This window comes from Emys orbicularis, chromosome 4, assembly GCF_028017835.1.
Source record: "Emys orbicularis isolate rEmyOrb1 chromosome 4, rEmyOrb1.hap1, whole genome shotgun sequence".
In the NCBI taxonomy this organism is placed as follows: Eukaryota; Metazoa; Chordata; order Testudines; family Emydidae; genus Emys; species Emys orbicularis.
The window spans coordinates 137,009,277-137,033,131 of NC_088686.1; the positions used below are offsets into that span (position 1 = coordinate 137,009,277).

General features: G+C 47.3%; 1 protein-coding gene across 1 annotated transcript; it reads left to right on the top strand.

Moving 5' to 3' along the window:
- Positions 1-20,355: 20,355 nt before the first annotated feature.
- On the top strand, positions 20,356-21,852 carry LOC135877690 (potassium voltage-gated channel subfamily A member 2). The gene has a single exon (XM_065403225.1). It carries the CDS (start codon positions 20,356-20,358, stop codon positions 21,850-21,852), a length of 1,497 nt encoding a protein of 498 aa, XP_065259297.1.
- The last annotated feature ends 2,003 nt before the right edge of the window (positions 21,853-23,855 follow it).

Here is a 23,855-nt window from a genome sequence, read left to right on the forward strand (position 1 = left end):
CCAGCCACTGCTGTATGATGACGACAGTTACCAGTCGTAATACACCATCTACTGCCAAAAGGCAAAAGGCAAGGGGCTGGTGCAATGCAGCCCTACGGCTGCCAGCCCCACGGCTGCCAGCACCCAGATCGCCGATGAAGGCTACCAGTCATGCTGCACCGTCTACCGCCAAAAGGCAGTTAGCTGCTGTTGCTGTGTAGCAATGCAGTCCCACGTCTGCCGGCACCCAGATGACATATGGTGACGGTGAGCTGAGCTGAGCGGGCTCCATGCTTGCAGTGGTATGTTGTCTGCACAGGTAACCCAGGTAAAAAGGCGCGAATCTATTGTCTGCCATTGCTCTGACGGAGGGGGAGGGGCCTGACGACATGTACCCAGAACCCCCCGCGACACTGTTTTGCATCATTCGGGCATTGGGATCACACACAATCGGCTGTATACAACCAATTTCTATAAAACCGGCTTCTATTAATTTGACCTAATTTCGTAGTGTAGACATACCCTCAGGAACTCTGGGTTTAATTCCCAACTTTGCCATAGACTTCCTCTATGATCTTGAGCAACTCACTTAATCTCTCTGGATAAAATTTTCAAAAGTGGCATAGGAATTTAGCAGCCTAAATTTTCTTCAAAATGTTAGTGAAATTTCAAATTTAAAAATTTGGAATAAAAAAAAATGAGAAAACGGTGTTGCAAAAATATTGTGAATTCTATCCTCTCTCTCTCCCCGCTTTCTGGAGCTGGCTCATGATTTTTGAATGGTTTTGGCAATACTCCTTGTTGGGTACTGCTGAATGTTACTGGGATCAAGAAAAACTGAATGAATGATTCCAAATGCATAATTTATTCTACAGAGCTTCACTTTCTTTTTCCATGGGTGAGTTATCCAGAAATAGATTTCAAAATTCACCTACTGATTTGTTGTTCAAATTATGCCCTTATTTCCTGTAGCAGGACATTCTTGTCCAGCACATTGGTTGCAAAGAGTTCATTGAAAACACTTGTCATTCACACTGCCTTGTCTAGATACAGAAGTCATGGGGGTCTGTTCTCATCCTCTGATTAGTTACAGACGCCATCCAATGAGGAGACAAGAATACCATGGGACTTCTGCAATTAATCAACACAGCATTAACAGAGAATTTTACACTTCAGTATACTGAACAGTTTGAAATTCTCTCCTGATGACTCGTTGAGGTGCAAATTCATCTTTCCAGGTGTTTGCATTAGTCAAATTTGCACACGAGTCTAGGGAAAGCAAATTTCAGAGTGATAAAAGGAACTATTTTTTCTACATAACACATAAATAGCCTGTGGAACTCTCTGACACAATATATCAGTGAGACAGTGCAGGATTCAAAGAGAGATGACAAGAATAGGCAGCGTTAGAATAGTAAGGACTAAAACCAAGAATACTGGAAGGGTTACAGGACCAGATCCTCAAATTTCAATGGCAGTTAAACACCTAAATTCCTTTGAGGATCTGGGCCACAATTCTTCCGTATTTCAGAGCATGAGCCAATCTCTAAGTATTGAGGTTTAGGAGGACCCTGGTTAACCCATCCACTGCCTCCTGCAGGGGTTTCCACACCCTCTTTAAAGGTACCTGGTGCTGGCCACTGTCAGAGATATGGTCTTGGACTACATGGATCCCAGGTATGATCCAGTCTTGCAATTCCTGTGTGCATAGAAAGCAAATCCATCCTGGTCAATGAACAAATATTAATGGATTTTTTTTCCCTGCCAGTCTGTCTGACATGGATTGTGTGCTGCTGACCTGATCTTCAGTTCATATCCACAGACCACAGCTGCTCAGCATTTGGACCAAGAGGCCAACAGCAGAATGGTTACTCATATTCCATTCTAAAAATATCCCGTTTGTGCTATTCGTGCCCTTTGTTTGTGTGACTGACAGAATGATATTAGGGGAGATGCTCACATGCAGGCCATCTGCTGTGTGCTGAAACTAACAAGAGACCCACGCTTGCAAGGAACGCCCCTCCCCGCGCACAGGCTGGAACTATAATCCGTATGATGGCAGCTTGACAGGCGGATGTCTTTTCAGCAAGCCTGGCTTCACAAATTATCCTGATTGGCAGCTTAATGAAAAAGCACACACCGCTTCCACTGGGATGTCCAATAGCCTGCAGCACTTCACGCCATCTCAGCGCCGTGCGTCCGCCTTTGGTGACCGGAGAATCCCCTTTTTGCACCTTATGTGAAGATGAGCCATAGTACGAGATAGAGATGAAAGCAGTGTCCCATGCATCACATGCCTTTTGTGCAGATCCACCTCTGGCACCCCTCCTGAAGCTGAAGGGAAACGGATCCCATGGGATGTATCTACCAGATCCAAATGGGTGAGCCCCGCCCAATGCACACGGGGATGTGAAGAAGAGATGAGAGGGTATCATGCCTTTGCCTGACCGGGAAAGAAGGCAGTCCAGTGACTTGGCAGCTTCTTGTGACTCCCAAGACCACAGTTCGAATCTGGATCTGCTCTGACCCTGTAATAATCATCTCCCCTGTCCGTCTTGCCTCGTAGAGCGTCAGCTCTCCAGGACAACTTCCCTCACTAGTATCAAAGGGGTAGCCGTGTTAGTCTAGATCTGTAAAAGCAGCAAAGAGAAGTGGGTATTCACCCACAAAAGCTCATGCTCCTATACGTCTGTTAGTCTATAAGGTGCCACAGGACTCTTTGCTGCTTTCCCTCACTAGGTGTCAGTATAGCACCTATCCCCTGATCTTGGTTGATGGTAAGTACTGGAACATAATTCAAATAATAATGGGGATAAAAACTCTGCTAATACATACTGGGGAATTTCTTCCGGCCCCCGAACATTATGATCAATTTAATCCTTACATATACCGTAAAGAGCTCATCCTACTCCTTGCATTGCTTCCTAGCATGGTGTTTAGGGAAATTAGAAAATTGCAATAGCTTAAAAAAGTTGGAGAGGGTGCATGTGGATTAATGGGCAGAGCCAGGAACTCCCATGCTCCAGTCACAGATCTGTGTTAGGCAGGGAAGCACTCTGCCTCTGCTTCCCCATGAGTAACAAACTGGCATTCAAATACCCATCTCTAAAGTGTTTAATAAAGATTTCTGTAGAGGAAACCCTCAGTATAACGAAGTATCATTATTTAGGAGACAGGAGATCTCAGCACTTTGGGCAAGTCACTCACTTCCCCTCTCTGTGCCTCAGTTTCCACATCTCCAAAATGGAGAATGGTATGTACTCCATTTTGTAAAACACATTTGGATCTAAAGATGTTCAGGGGCTAAGTCCTGTCATCACTGTCATTTAGAAAGCCCCACCAGATCTAATGATCACAAACATCAAAAACGTAGTCACCAATATGAAAGGGGGCATTTTTCATCTCGCTAGAGCTGGATCAACCCAAAGAGCACCTGAGAGGCTGCGCTGTGTCCTCAGAACAAGAAAGGGGAAGCTGGGAGAAGCGTAGTTACCTGCTGGAAGAGAAGGAGAGGTAGCACAGAAGTTGCTTTAGGGCTGCAGTTAGTTGGCTCTACCAGATTTAAAGGTTCGGCCCCAGGAAGGCAGGGAAAAAAATCCCTAGAAGACAACAAGTCTGCTGCCAGAACAGGGAGCCACCACAGAGGGTGCTCCTAGGGAAGAGGCAGTTTCTCTGTGATACACACTCCTGCTCTGTCAAAGCCCCTGTTGATCCTAAAACATTGCGACCTCTCTCCCTTCACCCTGTTGTCACCTTCAGATGGACAACAACATTCCAGCCACCCCCAGCCTTCGTACCGCTTCAGCTGCCAGCAAGAGGCAGGATCAAGTGCTGAGCAACCTCCCCGAGAAGGGAGCTAGGAAAAGCATCCCATTGCTGGGTGAAGAAGTGTCTTATAGGCAACTTCAGCACCAGGCCTGGGTGGAGAGCACGGCATTGGGAGTCAATACTACCTGCAAATGAGCGTTTAAGAAGGAATGTAATGCTAGTAAATTGCACCAGCCTCGGCAGTCGAAGGCCTCTATTTGCAGCACAAGCTTCCTCCGCGGTGTCCATCAGCTCTGAGTATCAGACATCCGTACCATCTCTGCTGGGACCAGCACCCAGAGTGCCACCCGCAGGATGGAGGTTTGGTCATTGGGATACTTGCCCACTAAGAACAAGAGGGAGATCACCAGTCTGTTTCACCCGGGCACAAGCAAATTTCTGGAAGGGATGTAAAGCCTCATGCATCAGGGCTTAAGCCGATCTCTAACTGTTAGGGACCGGGACTCTGTGGGGCTCTTACACCTTCCTCAGTAGCTGACCACTGTCAAAGACAGGAGACTGGAGTAGATGGAACTTGAGGCTGATCCAGCCAGGCCACACCCCTGGCTACCAAAGAGTCTTCAAACGATGACTTTCACTACTGCCTGGGCTGGACAGTGACAGAGTTAAGGTGACAATTAAGGTGGCTAGTGCCACACCCCCAGAATACCAGACATTCCGGTACTTCCGGTAATGGTGTGGCCCCACCCCCACTGGCATGACTTCACATGCAGTGTGGAGGTCCAAATGGTGTCCGCCGGCCACAATGCACACAAAACCACATCTAGTTTTGTCTCAGCCCCAGACAGGGGACAAAACCATAGGAAAAGAGGACTGTCTGGCTGAAAATCAGATGAATGGGCTGCTTACAGAGAACTGAAAATATCTCCCACTTCCTCGAGCCAACCAGCCAGCTGTACAGTATGTGGAGATTAGGAGAAAAAAATCACCGAGTGATTCCACTAGAGGGCAGTGGTCACTATACCGTACACTCAAGCCAGTGCCTCATATTCCACTCCCAGTTAATAACACAGATTGTCCTCAAGCTCATAGTATCAGAAGTTCATGTTAGTTCAAGCTAACAGCTGGCGGCAATGTGTGACAGCCCAGAAACACAACAGTATTCATATACCAAAGTCTTCTGACTGGCTAACACCACCCATGATGCTTTAGGTTATAAACACAGGCCAAGATTTTCAAAAGTGACCAGTGATTTGGGATGCCTTAGGGTTTAGATGTCAAACTTGAGACATCTTAAAGGGCCATATTTTCAAAAAGTACTGAGCACCCACTCTCTGAAAAGTCAAGCCCCTTTAAGGTGTCTCCATTTGGGCTCTGGAAATTTGGGTCCTTTTTGAAAAATTTGGCTATAGAAATCCAATCTAATAAGCTCTAAAGGAAAAGTCTTATTTCCTTGGTTAGTATCAGTGTAAAGCTTTCATAATGCACTCACCACATTGTTAACTGAGTGCCTACTGGAGGGGATAGTTAAAAGGCAGCAGGTTCATTAACTTTTCCATAGCGAACCGCAGGGCGGTATGAAATATTCCCGATCAAGGAATTTCAAACCCCTCCAAAACTGAAGTTCTCTGATTTCATTTTGACTGAGCAAAGTTCCTTCCAGTTTCACTGGAAACATGGAAGAGGTTGAGGAATTTTTTCAGATGAAAAATACAGACAGACGGCGTAAGGATCCCAATCCGTTGAGTGCCAACCTTGGCAGTCAACATTTTTGTCCAGATGCAAATTAAGACTCACATCAGAACACATGAAGTTTAAAAACAAAAACAAAACAAAACCCCACAACATGTTAATTTGAAAATCAGTATTGAAAAATATGGCATGAGACTGCATTTAATATTATTTAATTTTGCAAAGAAAACAATTGCTATTTTCCCACGGCCCCAGGGGGAAGTGGTACAGTCACCTCTGGATTGGTGTATCATGGCTAGGAGAAAAGAGCCTCTGCTGGCACTGAGAACTAGAGCTGGATCAGAATCGGAACCCCAGATCTGGGCACCACCAGACACTGGGGAGATTCAGATTTGAACTCCATGGCTTGGGCCCAACTTTATTTCTAGCTGTAATTCAACAAAAGGAAGATAAGAAGCTGCTGCTGACGGGATAGGATGCACTTGAGATGGATTATGGTGGCAAGTTGGCTTATTGTACAGGCAAGAGAAGCAAATCAAAGGATCAGCCAGGAGAGACAGGGGAATAGAGGCCTCAGAGAGGAAGGAGGGTTCAGTGGTTAAGGCACGAGTCTAGGACCTGGGGAACTTTGGTTCAATCCTCTGCTTTACCACAGGCTTCCTATAAGACCTTGGATAAGTTACTTAGCCTCTCTGTGCCTCAGTTCTCCAACTGTAAACTGGGCATAATACCACCCACCTACCTCATAGAGGGTTGTGAGGGTAAATACATTAAAGAGTGGGAGGTACCTCAGATACGATGCTGATGGGGCCAGATAAATACCTCAGACAGATAGACTCAGAACTCCTAGATTCCTTTTCTGGCTCTGCCACTGGGTAACCTTGGGCAAACCACTTAATCACTCTGTGCCTCAGTTTTCCTAACTGTAAAATGGGGATAATCATTCTGACTTACCCCACAAAAGTGGCTTGGGATCCTCAGATGGCAGGTGCTGTAGAAGATCAAAGTCTTAAGGATCATAAATGAACGACAGGCCAGGCTGGCCCCCATGATGTGTCACAGTGTTTCAGTCAATTAGTTCTCTGCATCTGTTTTCCTCATTATTGAGAGGCTAGCACAGAGCATCAGCGTAAGCGACAACATTTGGGTGCAGTTTGGCATCCTGCGTCTCTAAACAGAAACGCAAGCATTAGCACTGAGAATATTCAAAATAGCTATAGGCACTAGCTCCATCCACTCACACATTTAATGCTCTTATTTGAGGGTGGGCACTCAGCCGATTTTTTTCTCGAGGTGACTCACCGCCCATGTCACTTACTTTATATTTTGTCACAGCTGCTAAAATTAAATGGGGCCCAAGTACCCCAAACTGCTGCAACTGGCTCACAAACCCACTAGCGGAAAATTGAGGAGCAAACCCAACTGGCCGATTTGCTCTTCCTTAGCATGTGCTACACATGCCAACAGCTGTAGCACCTACAGGAGTTTCCCTGAGAGTGTGACTAAGAGATTTAGGCTGAGATTTTCAAAGGAGCCTAAGAGAATGAGGCACCAATTCCCATTGAATTTAAAAGAGATGTGGGTACCTAACTCCCAGCTTTAAACAATCACAGGAGCAGGTCTTCACTGCAGAGTTAACTCAACTCAGGTGTTGTGCCTACCCACCCTCCCGTCCACACTCAAACCCTTCAGACCTGAGTTTAGTGGCACTTTCAACCCAGAGTAGCTGGCCCAGCTGAGGATGTGGGTTAAAGCCCAGGTGCTGCTTTCAATGAGGCTGGTAAGCTGCCCCTTTTGCAGGATAAATCGCTATGACTGAACTCCTTGGGGGGGAGAATTGTATGTCCCTTACTTTGTTTTACCCGCATTCTGCCATATATTTCATGTTATAGCACTTTCGGATGATGACCCAGCACATGTTCATTTTAATAACACTTTCACTGCAGATTTGACAAAACGCAAAGAAGGCACCAATGTGAGATTTCTAAAGATAGCTACAGCACTCGACCCAAGGTTTAAGAATCTGAAGCGCCTTCCAAAATCCGAGAGGGACGAGGTGTGTCGCATGTTTGCAGAAGTCTTAAAAGAGCAATACTCCAATGCGGAAACTACAGAACCCAAACCACCAAAAAAGAAAATCAATCTTCTGCTGGCGGCATCTGACTCAGATAATGAAAATGAACATGCGTCGGTCCACACTGCTTTGGATTGTTATCGAGCAGAACCCGTCATCAGTATGGATGCATGTCCCCTGGAATGGTGGTTGAAGCATGAAGGGACATATGAATCCTTAGCACATCTGGCATGTAAATATCTTGCAGAACAAAAAAGCAGTGGCGTAGCCAGGTGGAGGGAACAGGGGGAGCAATAAAAAAAAAAAAACGTGCCACCCGCTGTGGCACTTTTACTCACCCGGCGGTGCTCCGGGTCTTCAGCGGTGGGCCCTTCACTCGCTCCGGGTGTCTTCAGTGGCACTGAAGGTCCCGCTGCCGAAATGCCGCCGAAGACCCGGAGTGAGTGAAGGTCCCACTGCCGAAGACCCGGAGCGCCGCCAGGTGAGTAAAATAAAAGTGCCGCAGGGGGTGGCGCCTTTTTTTAATCGCTCCCCCAGGTGAGTAAAAAGGCGCCAAGAAATTGACAAGGCGCCACTTGTGCTCGGTGGGGGAGCGGCCGCTTCCCTGCTCCCCCCAGCTACGCTACTGCAAAAAAGGGTAGCTAATTCTGTGACTATGAAGAGCCCTTATGGTTCAGGAAAATATTTGCTGCCAGATCCTCAGCTGGTGTAAGTCAGCATAGCCTCATTCACTTCAATCTGCATCCATTTGCGCTAGCTGAGGTTCTGGCCCTTTATACAGAGACCATCAAAAAAGGAGGGTGATTTTGCAAAACCTTAGAAATGGAGCTGACTAATAGTTACAAATCCTGCTCCATTTTCCTCTTCCCAAACTGGCCTCAATTCTACCTTTTCCAGAAGAATCAGCCACAGATCATTTTTGGACCACAGCTCGCCCGTCTCCAACGTTGCTGATACGTCTGCAGCAAAAGGACAAAGTGGCTCTGATGAAATCAAGACCCTCTTTCACCACACTCCTCCTGGATGGGATGGGAGCTTACAAACCATTTTAAATAAGGAAAAAAGCTCTTACAAGTACATGAAGAAGAATCCTGTTTCCAATTGTAAGCACAGGGGACTTTAGAAAAGCAGAAATACATTGTCCTAAGTGGAATTTGGCTGGGGTTCAGTTTAGCAGTGAAATACATTTCTGCTTTTAAAAATGCCGTGGGCTCTCAAATGACCAGAAAGGGTCAGGCGCTCTCCTCTGTATCCCATCTGAAAAATGGCACCTTCAGCATCCCCTGCTGAGTCATTGGCTTGGCGCCATCCATTGAAACATGACACTATTCTGGCAGTCGCCTGGGGTTTCCGTGGAATTCTCCCGTCCACAAATCGACAAAACCCGACCCCCTCCTAGCTTGTAAAACCTGACAAAAATTCACCCGCCAGGGTAGCACGGCTGTGGGTAAAGAAGCGAAAAGAGGTTTCTACAAGCCTACTTATGGCTCTGGTGCATATCTCACTAGCAGAAAGAGATGCTAGGTTTGTAGAGAAAAATGTAACAATAGCAAGCAGTATAGGAATGCCAATTAAACTGTTTTCTATTGTTTCTTTCTCTTTAGATACCTGTTACTCGCCCGCGGCTATTAAAATAGATTGCATGGATGAAATATAAATAGCAATAGTTAGCATATACAGGGTTTGGTCCTCCTGAGCGCAGGTGCAGGGTGCTGTACATAACAGGGCAAGTACAGGTGAACCCCCATCCTGGGTGAATGAGAGAGGCAGCTGCACAGTCGCCATGTTTCTCTTGCTTCACAGTGGTCTAGGGAGATGGCAGAGTATAGAGCCCCCTTGGTGTGACGTGGATTCCATTTAAGCGCATGTCCCACCGAACACGCCCATTCTCCGCTCAGGCCCTGGTGCTTTTTATCGGGTGCTGTTGAATGTAAGGGCTGACATACGAGCTTCTGATTTATTTCCCCTTTGCAGGAAAGCCTGCCAAGCGTCTAACCTCCCTTGGGCCAATGCCTCTCCTCAAATCACACTTAGGGCCTGAGTCAAAGCCCGTTAAAGTCCACCACTCCAACCGACCTCTTACACTGGATAACAACCTTGCCTGGATAGCACTGCTGTATAGCACTCTTCACATATAAGATGCTTTACAAATATTCTGTCATTGGTCAGCCCTCCTCCTCGCTGGGACAATAATTGCATATGGGATCCTTGAGACCATGTTCTCCATTTCCCTCGTGCTGTAGCGTGTTGGAGGGGAAAAGGGGTTGATGGCTCTTAATGTGCTTATTAGCCTGGCATGCTTTAATAATATATAATATTATACTCTCCTCAGTGACTTTCAAGGTTCGCTTGGGACGCCTTTCCTTTTTTGCAGTTCTCTGATGTTTATTTTCTTCAAGACCGATTCGGGCGCCCTCGCTCCTGACAGGTGGCACATTTGTCCTGGAATCTTCGCATGGGCTCCGAGTTTGATCCTGTCGCTCGTGACGAACGGCGTTCTGCACCAGGATGAGCCTTACTGCCTTCCTCAGCACTGAGGTGTTATTCAGTGCAAGGATCTCACATTGCAGCACATCACCTGCTTGTCTTCATTTTCAAGACCCTTCAAGGCCTATCCCCACCCAACCTGTCATCCCTCATTCACTACCCACATGTCAGCTCCCAGCTCTGATCAGTCGATGATACCAGCTTCCACTGTCCACTTGTTCAATTTTCAAACAAGCACCCTCATGTTTTCTCCCCTGCTGCCTCTCACGCTTGGGTGGCCCGTCCCGTAAACATCCGCAAAACCACTTAATTGCTCTCCTTAAAACTCTTCTTTGCTGTGATGCCTACACAAAACTCAACAGCGGTTAGGCCAGCTGACCAACACTGTGGCCTTATTTCCTTGCACTTCCCTTCTGCCTGTTGTATTCACCTGTTGGCTTTTGTCTTCTACGTATATTGTGAGCTCTTTGTGGCAGGGACCATCTGTTTAGTCTGTGTTTGTACAGCACCTAGCACAGTGGGGTCTAAGTCAAGGACAAGGGCTCCTAGGCGCTATGATTGAACGATTAGTAGTTCTATTAGTAGAACTACAGGAGAGGTCCCAAGTTCAGGGTCCCATAGTGGCAATTCACCAATGCACAACAAGGGCTAGTTCCTCCCCCCAGACCTTGCAGTCTAAGGCCTGGTCTACACTAGGAGTTTATGTCGAATTTAGCGCCGTTAAATCGAATTAACTCTGCACCCGTCCACACCACGAAGCTATTTAGTTCGACATAGAGGTCTCTGAAATTCGACTTCTGTACTCCTCCCCAACGAGGGGAGTAGCGCTAAATTCGACATGGCCATGTCGAATTAGGCTAGGTGTGGATGGAAATCGACGGTAATAGCTCCAGGAGCTATCCCACAGTGCACCACTCTGTTGACGCTCTGGACAGCAGTCCAAGCTCGGATGCTCTGACCAGCCACACAGGAAAAGCCCCGGGAAAATTTGAATTCCTTTTCCTGTCTGGGCAATTTGAATCTCATTTCCTGTTTGGACATCGTGGCGAGCTCAGCAGCACTGGCAACGATGCAGAGCTCTCCAGCAGAGATGGCCATGCAATCTCAGAATAGAAAGAGGGCCCCAGCATGGACTGATCGGGAAGTCTTGGATCTGATCGCTGTGCGGGGCGATGAGTCCGTGCTTTCCGAGCTGCAATCGAAAAGACGGAATGCAAAGATCTACGAGAAGATCTCTAAAGCCATGGCAGAGAGAGGATACAGCCGGGATGCAACGCAGTGCCGCGTGAAAATCAAGGAGCTGAGACAAGGCTACCAGAAGACCAAAGAGGCAAACGGACGCTCCGGATCCCAGCCCCAGACATCCCGTTTCTACGAGGCACTGCATTCCATCCTAGGTGCGGCCGCCACCACTACCCCACCACTGACCATGGACTCTGAGGATGGGATATTGTCGATGGCCGCTTCCTCGGACATGTTAGCGGATGGGGAAGATGAGGAAGGAGATGAGGAGGATGAGGCAGTCGACAGCGCTTACAACGCTGATTTCCCCGACAGCCAGGATCTCTTCATCACCCTTACAGAGATCCCCTACCAACCATCCCCAGCCGTTAACCCGGACACAGAATCAGGGGAAGGATCACTCAGTAAGTGTTTAAAACATCTAAACATTTATTTTTAACAGAACAGGAATATTAACAATATTAACAATGGGTTTTGCATGATTACTTTGCCCTAGGCGCTTAACGTTTCAGTCCCTGGCAGTGCAACTACTGAAAAAAATCTAACAATGTCCGGTTTAGCATGATTGTTCTGCCCTAGACGCTCTACTGTTTAGTCCCTGCCAGTGCAGCTACAGTAAAATCCGGTCTATATGTCCGGGGATAGAGCTGAAATCCTCCATGGACATGTCCACGAAGCTCTCCTGGAGGTAATTGGAAAGCCTTTGCATCAGGTTCCTGGGGAGAGCGGCCTTATTGGGTCCTCCGTAGTAGGAAACATTTCCGCGCCAGGAGACAAGCAAGTACTCCGGGATCATTGCCCTGCAGAGCATGGCGGCATACGGCCCTGGTCTTTGCAGGCTTTCCCGAAGCATCCTTTCTTTTTCCGTCTCTGAAATCCTCATCAGAGTGATGTCGCTCATGGTGACCTTCTTTGAATTAGGTAGGGGAATGTTAGTATTGGGACTGCTTGCCTGTTCCTTTACAGAACTGTAACCGGCAGTTTACAGCCACGCGGTGGAGGCGGGAGAGGGGCAGCATACAGGGATCTTTCCCTGGGAAAGCCGCAAGGGGGTGGGACAGGGGCAGAGTTCATGCTTGCCGGATTGCTGGCAGCAGGGACTGGCATTGCTTTCAACGTGAAAGGAGGCCAGTGCTATTATTAAAGTTTTAAGCAGCCACAAGTCTACGGCTTACCATGTCTGCCTGCTACACAAATTCCGGTGTCCTGCCCCGCTTCTCTGATCTGCACTGCAAGACCCCAGGCACTGAATGCGAAGGCCGAAAATTCGACCCTGTCCTGAGTGCACATGTGATAGGTGCTGTGCATGGTCTTGTTCACAGAGAAAGACTATGTTCTTTGTTCACAACTAAATTTATCTTTCTGAGGAATTCACTCCCTTTTTCCCATTCCCACAGCTGCGACGTAGGAAGGAAGAAGAGGACACGGGAGGACATGTTCTCGGAACTTATGGGCTGCTCCCGAGCCCAGGCAGCCCAGCAGACCCAGTGGAGGGATAACTTGTCCCAAATGCACCGATCACACATGGAACGGGAGGAGAGGTGGCGGCAGGAAGACCAGCAAGCGACTCAAACGCTGCTTGGACTAATGAGGGAGCAAACGGACACGCTCCGGCGCCTTGTGGATGTTCTGCAGGACCGGAGGCAGGAGGACAGAGCCCCGCTGCAGTCTATCTGTAACCGCCCTCCCCTGCCACCAAGTCCCATACCCCCCTCACCCAAAGTCCAAAGAAGGAGGGGCGGCAGAGTCCGTGAAAACTCTCACTCCACCCCTGCAGACTGCTCAAGTACCAGAAGGCTCTCATTCCCCAAAATTTGACAAGTCCTTTCCTTCCCGCCTCACCCAAGCCCCCATCCAAGTTTCACCCCCCAGTTTCACGTGTAGTTGCTAATAAAAAATAAGTTTCTGTTAATTACTGTTTCCATCATGTTCTTTTAGAGGAGAGTCTGTCCGAAGGGGGGGAAGGGGGTTGGTAATTGGACAGGACAGTCACCTTTACCAGGGTACAGAGGCGGGGGCAGGTTCAGCAGCAGGGCACACACACATTGCAGTCACTAGTTACCCTGGTCAGTCTGGGAGGTGGTTTTCATGTTCTGCTGGGGGGGGGGGGGGGGGGCTCTGTGACTTTGTGGCGGGGGAGGGCAGTTAGAGATCTTATGCAGCGGTCCTTATCCTGGATCACAGAGCCACGCAGCAGGGGATCTGTAACCGTCCTCCCCCTGCCACAAAGTCACATAGCCCCCCCACACACAGAGTCCCGAACAGGAGGGATGGCAGGCTCCGTTGAAACCACCAGTCCACCACTGCGGAGCCTGTCATTCCTGGAGTTTAGAAGCGTCATTTGCATCACTACACTACACCTGCTCCCCACCACAGTCTGCGTCCCAGATTCAACACTTTCCCGCGAAAACAGTAATAAAGAAAACAGTGTTCATTAACAAAATTCAAGTGATTTTATTTTTAAACGTGTGTTGAAAGGGGGGGAACGGGGTATGTAACTGGAGAGGATACTGAACATTTACTGGGTAAAGAAACGGGGGCAGGTTCAGCTTCTCTGTACACAAACTTAAAAGTCACAGGTTACCCTGCTCACTCAGGAACCTAGCTTTCAAAGCCTCCCGGATGCACAGCGCGTCCCGCTGGGCTCTTCTAATCGCCCGGCTGTCTGGCTGGGCATAATCAGCAGCCAGGCTATTTGCCTCAACCTCCCACCCCGCCATAAAGGTCTCCCCCTTGCTCTCACACAGATTGTGGAGCACACAGCAAGCTGCAATAACAATGGGGATATTGGTTTCACTGAGATCACAGCGAGTCAGTAAGCTTCTCAATCTCCCCTTGAGACGGCCAAAAGCACACTCCACCACCATTCTGCACTTGCTCAGCCGGTAGTTGAAGAGTTCTTTTTCTGTGTCCAGGGCGCCAGTATAGGGCTTCATGAGCCAGGGCATTAGCGGGTAGGCTGGGTCCCCGAGGATGACTATAGGCATCTCCACATCCCCAAGAGTTATTTTGTGGTCCGGGAAGTAAATACCTTCCTGCAGCCGTCTAAACAGACCTGAGTTCCTGAAAACATGAGCGTTATGAACCTTGCCCGGCCATCCGACGTTGATGTTTGTAAAACGTCCCCTATGGTCCACCAGTGCTTGCAGCACCATTGAAAAGTAGCCCTTTCGGTTGATGTACTGGCTGGCCTGGTGGTCCAGTCCCAGGATAGGGATGTGAGTCCCATCTATAGCCCCACCGCAGTTTGGGAATCCCATCGCGGCGAAGCCATTTATGATGACCTGCGCGTTTCCCAGGGTCACTACCTTTGAGAGCAGTAGCTCAACGATTGCGTTGGCTACTTGCATGACAACAACCCCCACGGTAGATTTGCCCACGCCAAAGTGGTTCGCGACTGACCGGTAGCTGTCTGGCGTTGCAAGCTTCAAGAGGGCTATGGCTACTCGCTTCTGGACAGTCATGGCTGCTCGCATCCGGGTGTCATTGCGCTTCAGGGCAGGGGACAGCAACTCACAAAGTTCCATGAAAGTCCCCTTCCGCATGCGAAAGTTTCGCAGCCACTGTGATTCATCCCAGACCTGCAGCACTATGCGGTCCCACCAGTCCGTGCTTGTTTCCCGGGCCCAGAATCGCCGTTCCACAACATCCACATGACCCATTGCCACCATGATGTCCTCGGCGCGGGGTCCCATGCTTTGTGACAGGTCTGTGCCACTCTCAGACTTCAGGTCCTCACCGCGCTGCCGTAGCCTCCTCGCCCGATTTCTCAGCATCTGCCTCTGGGAAAGGTGGATGATAAGGTGCGAGGTGTTGACAACGGCCATAACTGCAGCGATGGTCGCAGCGGGCTCCATGCTCGCAGTGCTGTGGCGTCCGCGCTGTCACTGACCAGAAAAGTGCGCGAACTGATTTCCCGCCGGCGCTTTCAGGGAGGGAGGGCGGGAGTGACGGTTGGATGACGACAGTTACCCAAAAGCACCCTCGACACATTTTTTTACCCAGAAGGCATTGGCGGCTCGACCCAGAATTCCAATGGGCAGCGGGGACTGCGGGAACTGTGGGATAGCTGCCCACAGTGCACCGCTTCCAATGTCGACGCTTTCCCCGTTAGTGTGGACTCACAAAGTCGAATTACTGTCCTTAGTGTGGACACACACGTTCGACTTTGTAATATCGATTCCACATATTCGATTTAAGTAAAATCGAACTACTCTCGTAGTGTAGACATACCCTAAATAGACTAGACAGATGTGAAGCAATTTTTTTAAGGCATCACAGCCAGGGCATTGAGAGAAATTTGGGGCCCGGGTACATCATGTTCGTGGGACCCCACCCCTTCCCATTTCCCTTTATTTACACAGACTTTCTGAGGCCCCCCCCCCCGAGCTTGGGTCCCCAGTACAATTGTCCCCACTTCCCTCCCCCCCATGTAGGGGGACCACCCATCCCTTATTTTAAGGGACTGTCCTTTATTTCATTGATTTATCACTTCGGGTGATCACTCGTCCCTTCTTTGACGATGTATTGACATTGATCGTTAGTACCATTTGAAACATTACATTGAAGCTTATAATCATTGCTTAGCATACTTGAGGGCAGTAGAAACGTACAGTTGAGAGAAAAACAACAGGATCTGCTAAGGGAAGTGGTGTTTCCCCTAAAACATCCCTTAAAATAAAGCCTTGTCTCTTATTTTTCATGTGGCTTTTCCTTATTTCCATGCAGCGAAGGTAGTTTCCCTACTCTCATCAACCCTGTTCACAGCAAATCGCTCCCAGAGCCGGGACTAGGACTCAGGTCTCCTAGGACAGTGTCCTAACCATTGGACAACACTGCCCTTCACCCCGGTGCTAATCACAATGAAGGATGGCAGAATCTGGCCTTATATTTCCTCCCGATTTTGATCACCCATATACGTTTCCCTTCCCGAAGTTAGGGGTAGCTGGTTATTCTTCACCCTTCAAATCTTAATAGGGCAGATGCAGACTGTTTTGCAGAATATGGCCAAGGATCTGAGTTATAGGTTTCAGGAACATCATAAAGCAAAGGATTTTATTATTTCCCAGTGGTTGAAAAATAGGTCTCCGCTTTGGAGAGAGAGAAAAAAATCTCATATTAATCATATGAATATTATTTTTGAAGCCTTTCTGTTTTAAATGGTTCATTGTCAAAAGCAGTAGTGCAGTTTTTGCCATCTATTTCCTGCTCCCCACCCCTCCAGCAGTGTCCCCTTTAAGTTAGCCTCTACTGTTCCCAGGTAAGGAGTGGTACCCTAGTGCAGACAGCTCCTTATGTATGCACTGCATGCCTGACTGCAGAACCAATTGTAAGTCGTTGCCTTCCACCCTCCCACCCCCACCGTTAACCAGAGGTTTACCACACACTGTGAGAATGAGTATCAGGGGGTAGCCGTGTTAGTCTGTATCTACAAAAACAACAAGGAGTCTGGTGGCACCTTAAAGACTAACAGATTTATTTGGGCATAAGCTTTCGTGGGTAAAAACCTCACTTCTTCAGATGCATAGAGTGAAAGTTACAGATGCAGGCATTATATACTGACACATGGAGAGAAGGGAGTTACTTCGCAAGTGGAGAACCAGTGTTGACAGGGCCAATTCAGTCAGGGTGGATGTAGTCCACTCCCAATAATAGATGAGGAGGTGTCAATTCCAGGAGAGGAAAAGCTACTTCTGTAATGAGCCAGCCACTCCCAGTCCCTATTCAAGCCCAGATTAATGGTGTTAAATTTGCAAATGAATTTTAGTTCTGCTGTTTCTCTTTGAAGTCTGTTTCTGAAGTTTTTTTGTTCAATGATAGTGACTTTTAAATTTGTAATAGGATGACCAGGGAGATTGAAGTGTTCACTTACTGGCTTTTGTATGTTACCATTCCTGATGTCCGATTTGTGTCCATTTATTCTTTTGCGGAGGGACTGTCCGGTTTGGCCAATGTACATGGCAGAGGGGCATTGCTGGCACATGATGGCATATATAACATTAGTAGATGTGCAGGTGAATGAGCCCTTGATGGTGTGGCTGATGTGGTTGGGTCCTCTGATGGTGTCGCCAGAGTAGATATGGGGACAGAGTAGGCAACGAGGTGAGAACGGATGCTTCATATTTCGAGTGAAAAGGGTTAAGCAAACACAACCTTTTCCTCAATGCATGCGATCTTCCCTCTGTCCTCCGAAATCATGCTAAGCACTCTGAAATGTGTGGAACGGCTCACGTGCCTGCAACGAGCTTGATTTTGAATGAGGTCTGTGCATGCAACTAACATTGGTACTTTTTGCAAAAAGAGAGAGAATCAACCCACCCCTAAAAACCTCAATGAGCATGAAATAGGCCAAAGGATGGGGCTCTTCTCTCCCACTTGCTTCTAACCTTAGATGATCCAGGAATGCATGAAACCATAAAACGGTACAGAGAAAAGGGGAGGGGAGGTGTGATTTGAAAAATGCTAAGATCAGATGACACCATAACAACATCTGATAAGCACTAGCTGTGGTTGTTTTGATATAGAAAGACAGTGAAATAAAAATCAATACGCTAAAACAATATTTCTGCTGCTAAATGAACCTTGGTTGTTGGGTTTTGTTTGTTTGTTTGTTTGAATGGACAGAGGAAAAAATAACTGTGTAAAAAAAAATCAAGGTTGGTTTGTTTTGTCTTGCAGAGGAAATTGGGTCCAATAAGATGCTTGTCAGTTATGCAGCACTAAATACGCTGTTCATGGCTTTTAAAAAAAAAAGATTCTTGAGAGTGGCTGAGAGGGTCAGATTCTCCCACAGAGTCATTGCAGGGAGGAATGTGAGGAGAGGAAGAAAAAAAAATGGGATCAATTTTAACCTTCCCTAATTTGGGCCTGTTAAAAAAGGGTTAAGCGAAGCAGTTGAATGCTGCAAGCCTTGTCAGGGTTGTACTATTTCCTCTAGTACATAAGGAGAAGGGTGAGGAGAATTCGAAGGAAACTGGGAGATTTCAAACAAAAGGGGGATCTGGAGCAAAGCCTCCAAGGGTGACAATGAAGAGGCAGCACCAGAGGCATAATTGCCCAAGTGGAGGCAGAAATCTCTGCCTAGGAGAGTGAGAGCTAAAGGTCCTATTCCACCTGACTCCCCCTACCTAGTTCTGTAATCCTGGCTCAGAGTAGGCAAGCCAGGCTGCTGTCTGCAGCCGAAGAAAGGATGCTAGAGATTCTCTCTTTAGGAGGAAAAATGGTTGGTTGGACTTCTCTGCACTAAGAAATGCCATCCTCCAAAGAAACGTCCCAGCTGCCTGAGATTGTCTGGTTTTGACCAAGTTCGATGCAGGGAAGCTGATGACAACATGTTGTGCCGGGGACTCGGGCGTGAAAGTCTCAGTGGCAATTTCTGGCCGCAAAAGTTGAGTTCACCTGGGGCTTTTTGTGGGCTGTTTGGAGAGCCAGGCTCAAGAGCTGACGCTGAGCATCCTACCCAGCTGTCAAGGAAAGCCTCTGCAAAGCCGCTAGTGCATGGGAGTCAAGTAGCAGGCTTCATCCCAAGGCAACTCGGATGTGCGGCATGACTGCGAACCTGGTGCAGTGGCACAGGAGCTGAGCATGGCAGGGGGCATGGTCTGCTGTTTGCCTTGGTGAGGAGAAAGAAGATCGAGATCACATTGTGCAGCGCCCGGCACCAGGCTGCAGCTGCGACCCCCAGCACCAATTCCCACGTGCAGGGTGACTTTTGCCCTGTGCTAGGGGCCGCCCCGCGTGCGGCAGACAGAGAGGCAGCTCTGTTTTTTCGGGTGGCCATTGGTGCTCTCTGCCCCTCTCCCTTGTTGCAGTATGGGGCAGTGAGGAATTATAAAACAGCATGCAGGAGGAAGAGGGCTGCCTCTAGGAACTGGGTCTTTTGCAGATGCCGCTTTAAAGCACCCACCAGCTCTTTACCGTACTGCTGTTTTTTCCAGGCAACGCCACACCTCCCGAGGACACTGGGGACATCAGGTTTTTTTGCTGAGCTTAGCATCTTTCCACCATCATAGAGAAAGCTTCAGATAGACACTGATCTGCCCTGAAGTAAAGAGCTGCAACAGCCATCAAGAGGCTTTTCCTCCTTTGCCTGTCCAATCCCACCCCATTACCAGACCTAACCTGCACAATCTGAGAGCTAACCCTCCCCCCACCCTTCCTACGATGACTCACCATTATTTTGAACTTTGAAGAGAGGAACTTATGGGGATCTTGGAAGCCTGTATTTCTCTCTAGGATTTCCCCAGAGTCAATTAATCTGTGTCACTAAGAGACACTGAGATTTGCTTCTCCAGGTAATGCGATTTGTTTTCTGTACGCAGTGGTCGTTTGCAAAGAAGGAGGGGAGAGGAGCCACAGAAAAAAAATCTCGAGGATGGGAAATGCAGTAGTCAAACTGTCAGCTAGCACAGGTGTTTGCAAATTAACTAGCTGCAAAAAAATAAACCAAACCATTTGGCTGTAAAGCCTAAAGAGAGAGAAAAAAATTATCATAGGGAAGCATGTTGGCTTGCAATTTTATTTCCAGTGCAAAAGAACGGTGAATGTGTTTAACTTTAAGTTGGAGACATTAATGTGCTCCTTTAGGTTAACACTGAATTGCCTGCTATTGCATGGTTGATTTCTAACCCTTAAGTGCATGAGCAGAATCTATTGATATCATATTCATTTTCACTGGCATCCAGAGTTTAGTCCCTTGAATAGAAAAGAATTCAGTGGTTTTTTTCTTGTATTTTTTAAAAAGTTTGGTTTTGCCAATGCAAATGTTTCCCTCGTTTTCATTAGAAAGGTTTCCTCAAGTGCTTTTTCATCAGCACCAGATATTGGGACCGGAGTTTTCAAACTCTGCACCAAGAAAGCAAATTAAAATCAGCTGAGGAATATGCTATATATTCTGCCAGGTGCAGGTTCCTAATACACACAACTTTATTTCGTCTCTCTCTTTCTCAGCAGGCTAAAATATTTCTCCCTCCCCGATCATCCCTCTGCATTTTCATGAGCCACTTCCAAACCTACGAACTTGTCCTTTCCCAGGAGAGTAACCTTCCCCTGAACCTGATCCCAGCACCGGGCAGCCGGAAGAGTTTAGTTAAGGATTGCTTTTAAACCTAAATATGACAGTTGCTACTGGAGACCCCACAGATGAAGCGGCAGCTTTGGCAGGTCATCCTCAGGACACCTATAACCCTGAAACCGATCATGAATGCTGTGAGAGGGTGGTCATTAACATCTCGGGGCTGCGGTTTGAAACGCAACTCAAGACGCTAGCTCAGTTTCCAGAGACCTTGCTAGGGGACCCTAAAAAGAGAATGAGATATTTCGATCCTCTCCGGAATGAATATTTCTTTGACCGAAACAGACCCAGCTTTGATGCTATTTTGTACTACTACCAATCGGGTGGCAGGTTAAGGAGGCCTGTCAACGTGCCCTTAGACATCTTCTCGGAGGAGATCAGGTTTTATGAACTCGGGGAAGAAGCCATGGAGATGTTCCGAGAGGATGAAGGATACATTAAGGAAGAAGAAAGGCCTTTACCGGAGAACGAGTTTCAGAGACAAGTGTGGCTGCTCTTTGAGTATCCAGAAAGCTCAGGGCCCGCCAGGATTATAGCTATTGTCTCTGTCATGGTGATTCTAATCTCCATCGTGAGCTTTTGCCTGGAAACGTTGCCTGTTTTTCGGGATGACGAAGACCTGCATGGCGGTGGGATGAGCCATCACCCCTACTCCAACAGTACCATGAGCTATCAGCAGTCGACCTCTTTCACAGACCCTTTCTTTATAGTAGAGACACTTTGCATCATTTGGTTCTCCTTCGAGTTCTTGGTAAGGTTTTTCGCCTGCCCCAGCAAGGCTGGGTTTTTTACCAACATCATGAACATTATTGACATTGTAGCTATCATCCCGTACTTCATCACTCTAGGGACCGAACTGGCTGAGAAACCAGAGGATGGCCAGCAAGGCCAACAGGCCATGTCTCTGGCCATCCTTCGAGTCATCCGCTTGGTGAGAGTTTTTAGGATCTTCAAACTGTCCAGGCACTCCAAAGGGCTGCAGATCCTGGGGCAGACCCTCAAGGCCAGCATGAGGGAACTAGGTCTCTTGATATTTTTCCTCTTCATTGGCGTCATCCTCTTCTCCAGCGCCGTCTACTTCGCAGAGGCTGATGAGAGCGAGTCTCAGTTTCCCAGCATCCCAGATGCGTTCTGGTGGGCTGTGGTTTCCATGACCACAGTTGGCTATGGAGACATGGTCCCCACGACCATCGGTGGGAAAATAGTGGGCTCCTTATGCGCCATTGCAGGTGTATTAACGATTGCCTTACCAGTGCCAGTCATAGTGTCCAACTTCAACTACTTCTATCACCGCGAGACGGAAGGAGAGGAGCAAGCCCAATATTTGCAAGTGACCAGCTGCCCAAAGATCCCTTCTTCCCCTGACCTAAAGAAAAGCAGAAGTGCCTCCACTATTAGTAAGTCTGATTATATGGAGATACAGGAAGGTGTAAATAATAGTAATGAGGACTTTAGAGAGGAGAACTTGAAGACAGCCAATTGCACCCTGGCTAACACAAATTACGTTAATATCACCAAAATGCTAACTGATGTGTAGTCCTGAAAACCTGTTAACATATTTAAAGCTGAAGTGGAACAATTGCAGATATTGCATAATACCCTGCATTGTAGTTAAAACAGTATGTTCTACAGCGTTCATTTGGTTCTGCATGGGAAGCAATAGTTGTGTAAGTGACTTTCTAAACTTCTTATTTAGACACTGAATAAGCTTTCTTGCAAACATTGTTTTTTTACATCACAGGTTTATGGGTTTCCAAAGACATAGAGCATGTAGGCATTCAAAACAAAATTATATCACTTGCAATCCCAAGGATATTGAACTAAAAAGTCATTCGAGAAACCTCATGTAAACAACAGTACCCACAAATGTCAAGCAGAAAAAGTGTTTCACCGCACTCGACACATACAAAAATATATCCCAAGGAAATAGCACACATCTAGCTTCCAAGCGTATGGATTCATAATGAAAAGGTCATGCATAGTTTAATTAAAGGAACATACATCCAGGCGTCCAAATTACTTTAAGGCTCAGATTTCTTCCTTGGAAATGCCAACCAAGAATACATCATTCAGGCTTGTGTTTCATAACTGAAAATGCTGCATGCTGCAATGGTTTCATCCACTGCAGTATGTCAGTGTGAGACCTAGGGGAGAGAGAATTAGCATGACAGAACACTATTTATTAAGTCTTAAATTTTCTATGCCGGCAATAGGAAGGGACACAAACAAATCAAGAGCCTGCTTTTTATTTGGGTTTTTTTTTTTTTAGATGACACTTCCATCTTCACTATCTCCAGGTTCACCAAAGACACATCCACTGACACATTCAAAAGGAGTTGAAAAAGCATCTTTTTTTAGAATACTGGAGCAAACTATGCTGTGGCCTATAATATATTTATACTGCAGTGAAATTTAATCAGTAATACAGTACTGCTGCATGGATATTTGTTGCATGACAATATTGAATACACATACAAATATTTTTTCTTAGTAGACTATACAGTATTCATGTTTATAGTGTTTATAGATTCTCCGATGACTTGAAGGAGATTCATGGAAGTAAAAAGAAAAACAAGGCTGGATTAGGGCAAGGCATGGGCTGACTAAATTTGAGAAGCAAGGCAAAGCTTTCTGGGTGCTTCCTGGTAGTCACTGAAACGGAGCAAAGAATTGTACAAGTGAAGGAAGGTGAGCTGAAAGTTAAGCACCTGTGCTCATCACGTGGGGAGGAACTAGTAATTAATCTTGGTGTCACAAGCAGAATTCCACGGCTGACCAGAGATGGTACAAAGGACAGGTGGCATTGTGTGTTAAAGAACTCCTGACTCTATTGTTCTGCAACCATCAGCTTCATTATATATTATCATGTTGTATATAGAAAGACAGGGACAGATCCTCAGCTGCTGTGAATTAGCTTTATCAGAACCAGAGCAATTGACACCAGCAGAGGATTGGGCTTGATGTATGTAATATATATGTGATATACATTCAAATGTTCTATGAGCTTATGCAATATAACACTGGTACAAAGCAATTTATGGGCCAGATCCTCCGCTGGTGTAAACTAGTTTCAATGGAGCTACAGTACTAAGCAACACCAGCGGAGGAGTTGGCTTGGGTATGACTAGTTGTAATACGGGATATAGGAGTTCAGGTTTGTAGTGGAAAACTATTGCCCTGCGATTGACCTCTGCTCCGAAACAATATACCAACAGCCCGCAGCTCTTGGGCAGAATGGCCCAAGCTCTGCCCTCACTGGCACACACTGAAGTCAATGAGATTACACGGGTGTCAGTGAAGGTGGGATCCGGCCTGCTTCCCAGATGGCCCCTTGCTTTCAATTAGTGGGGCAAGAGTTTCCCATTATTATAAAGCTCCACCTTCTAGCACACCTTTTGAAAACGCACCCAGGCCCTAACTGTGCTGCAGCTTCAGCCGGCCTGTGCTGAGCCCTCTCTGTTTTGGCTCACAGAGGGCGTGCAGCCCTCTCACCCTAAAGCAGAACTCCTTCGCTTTGGGCCGCACCTTGTAATCCCCTCC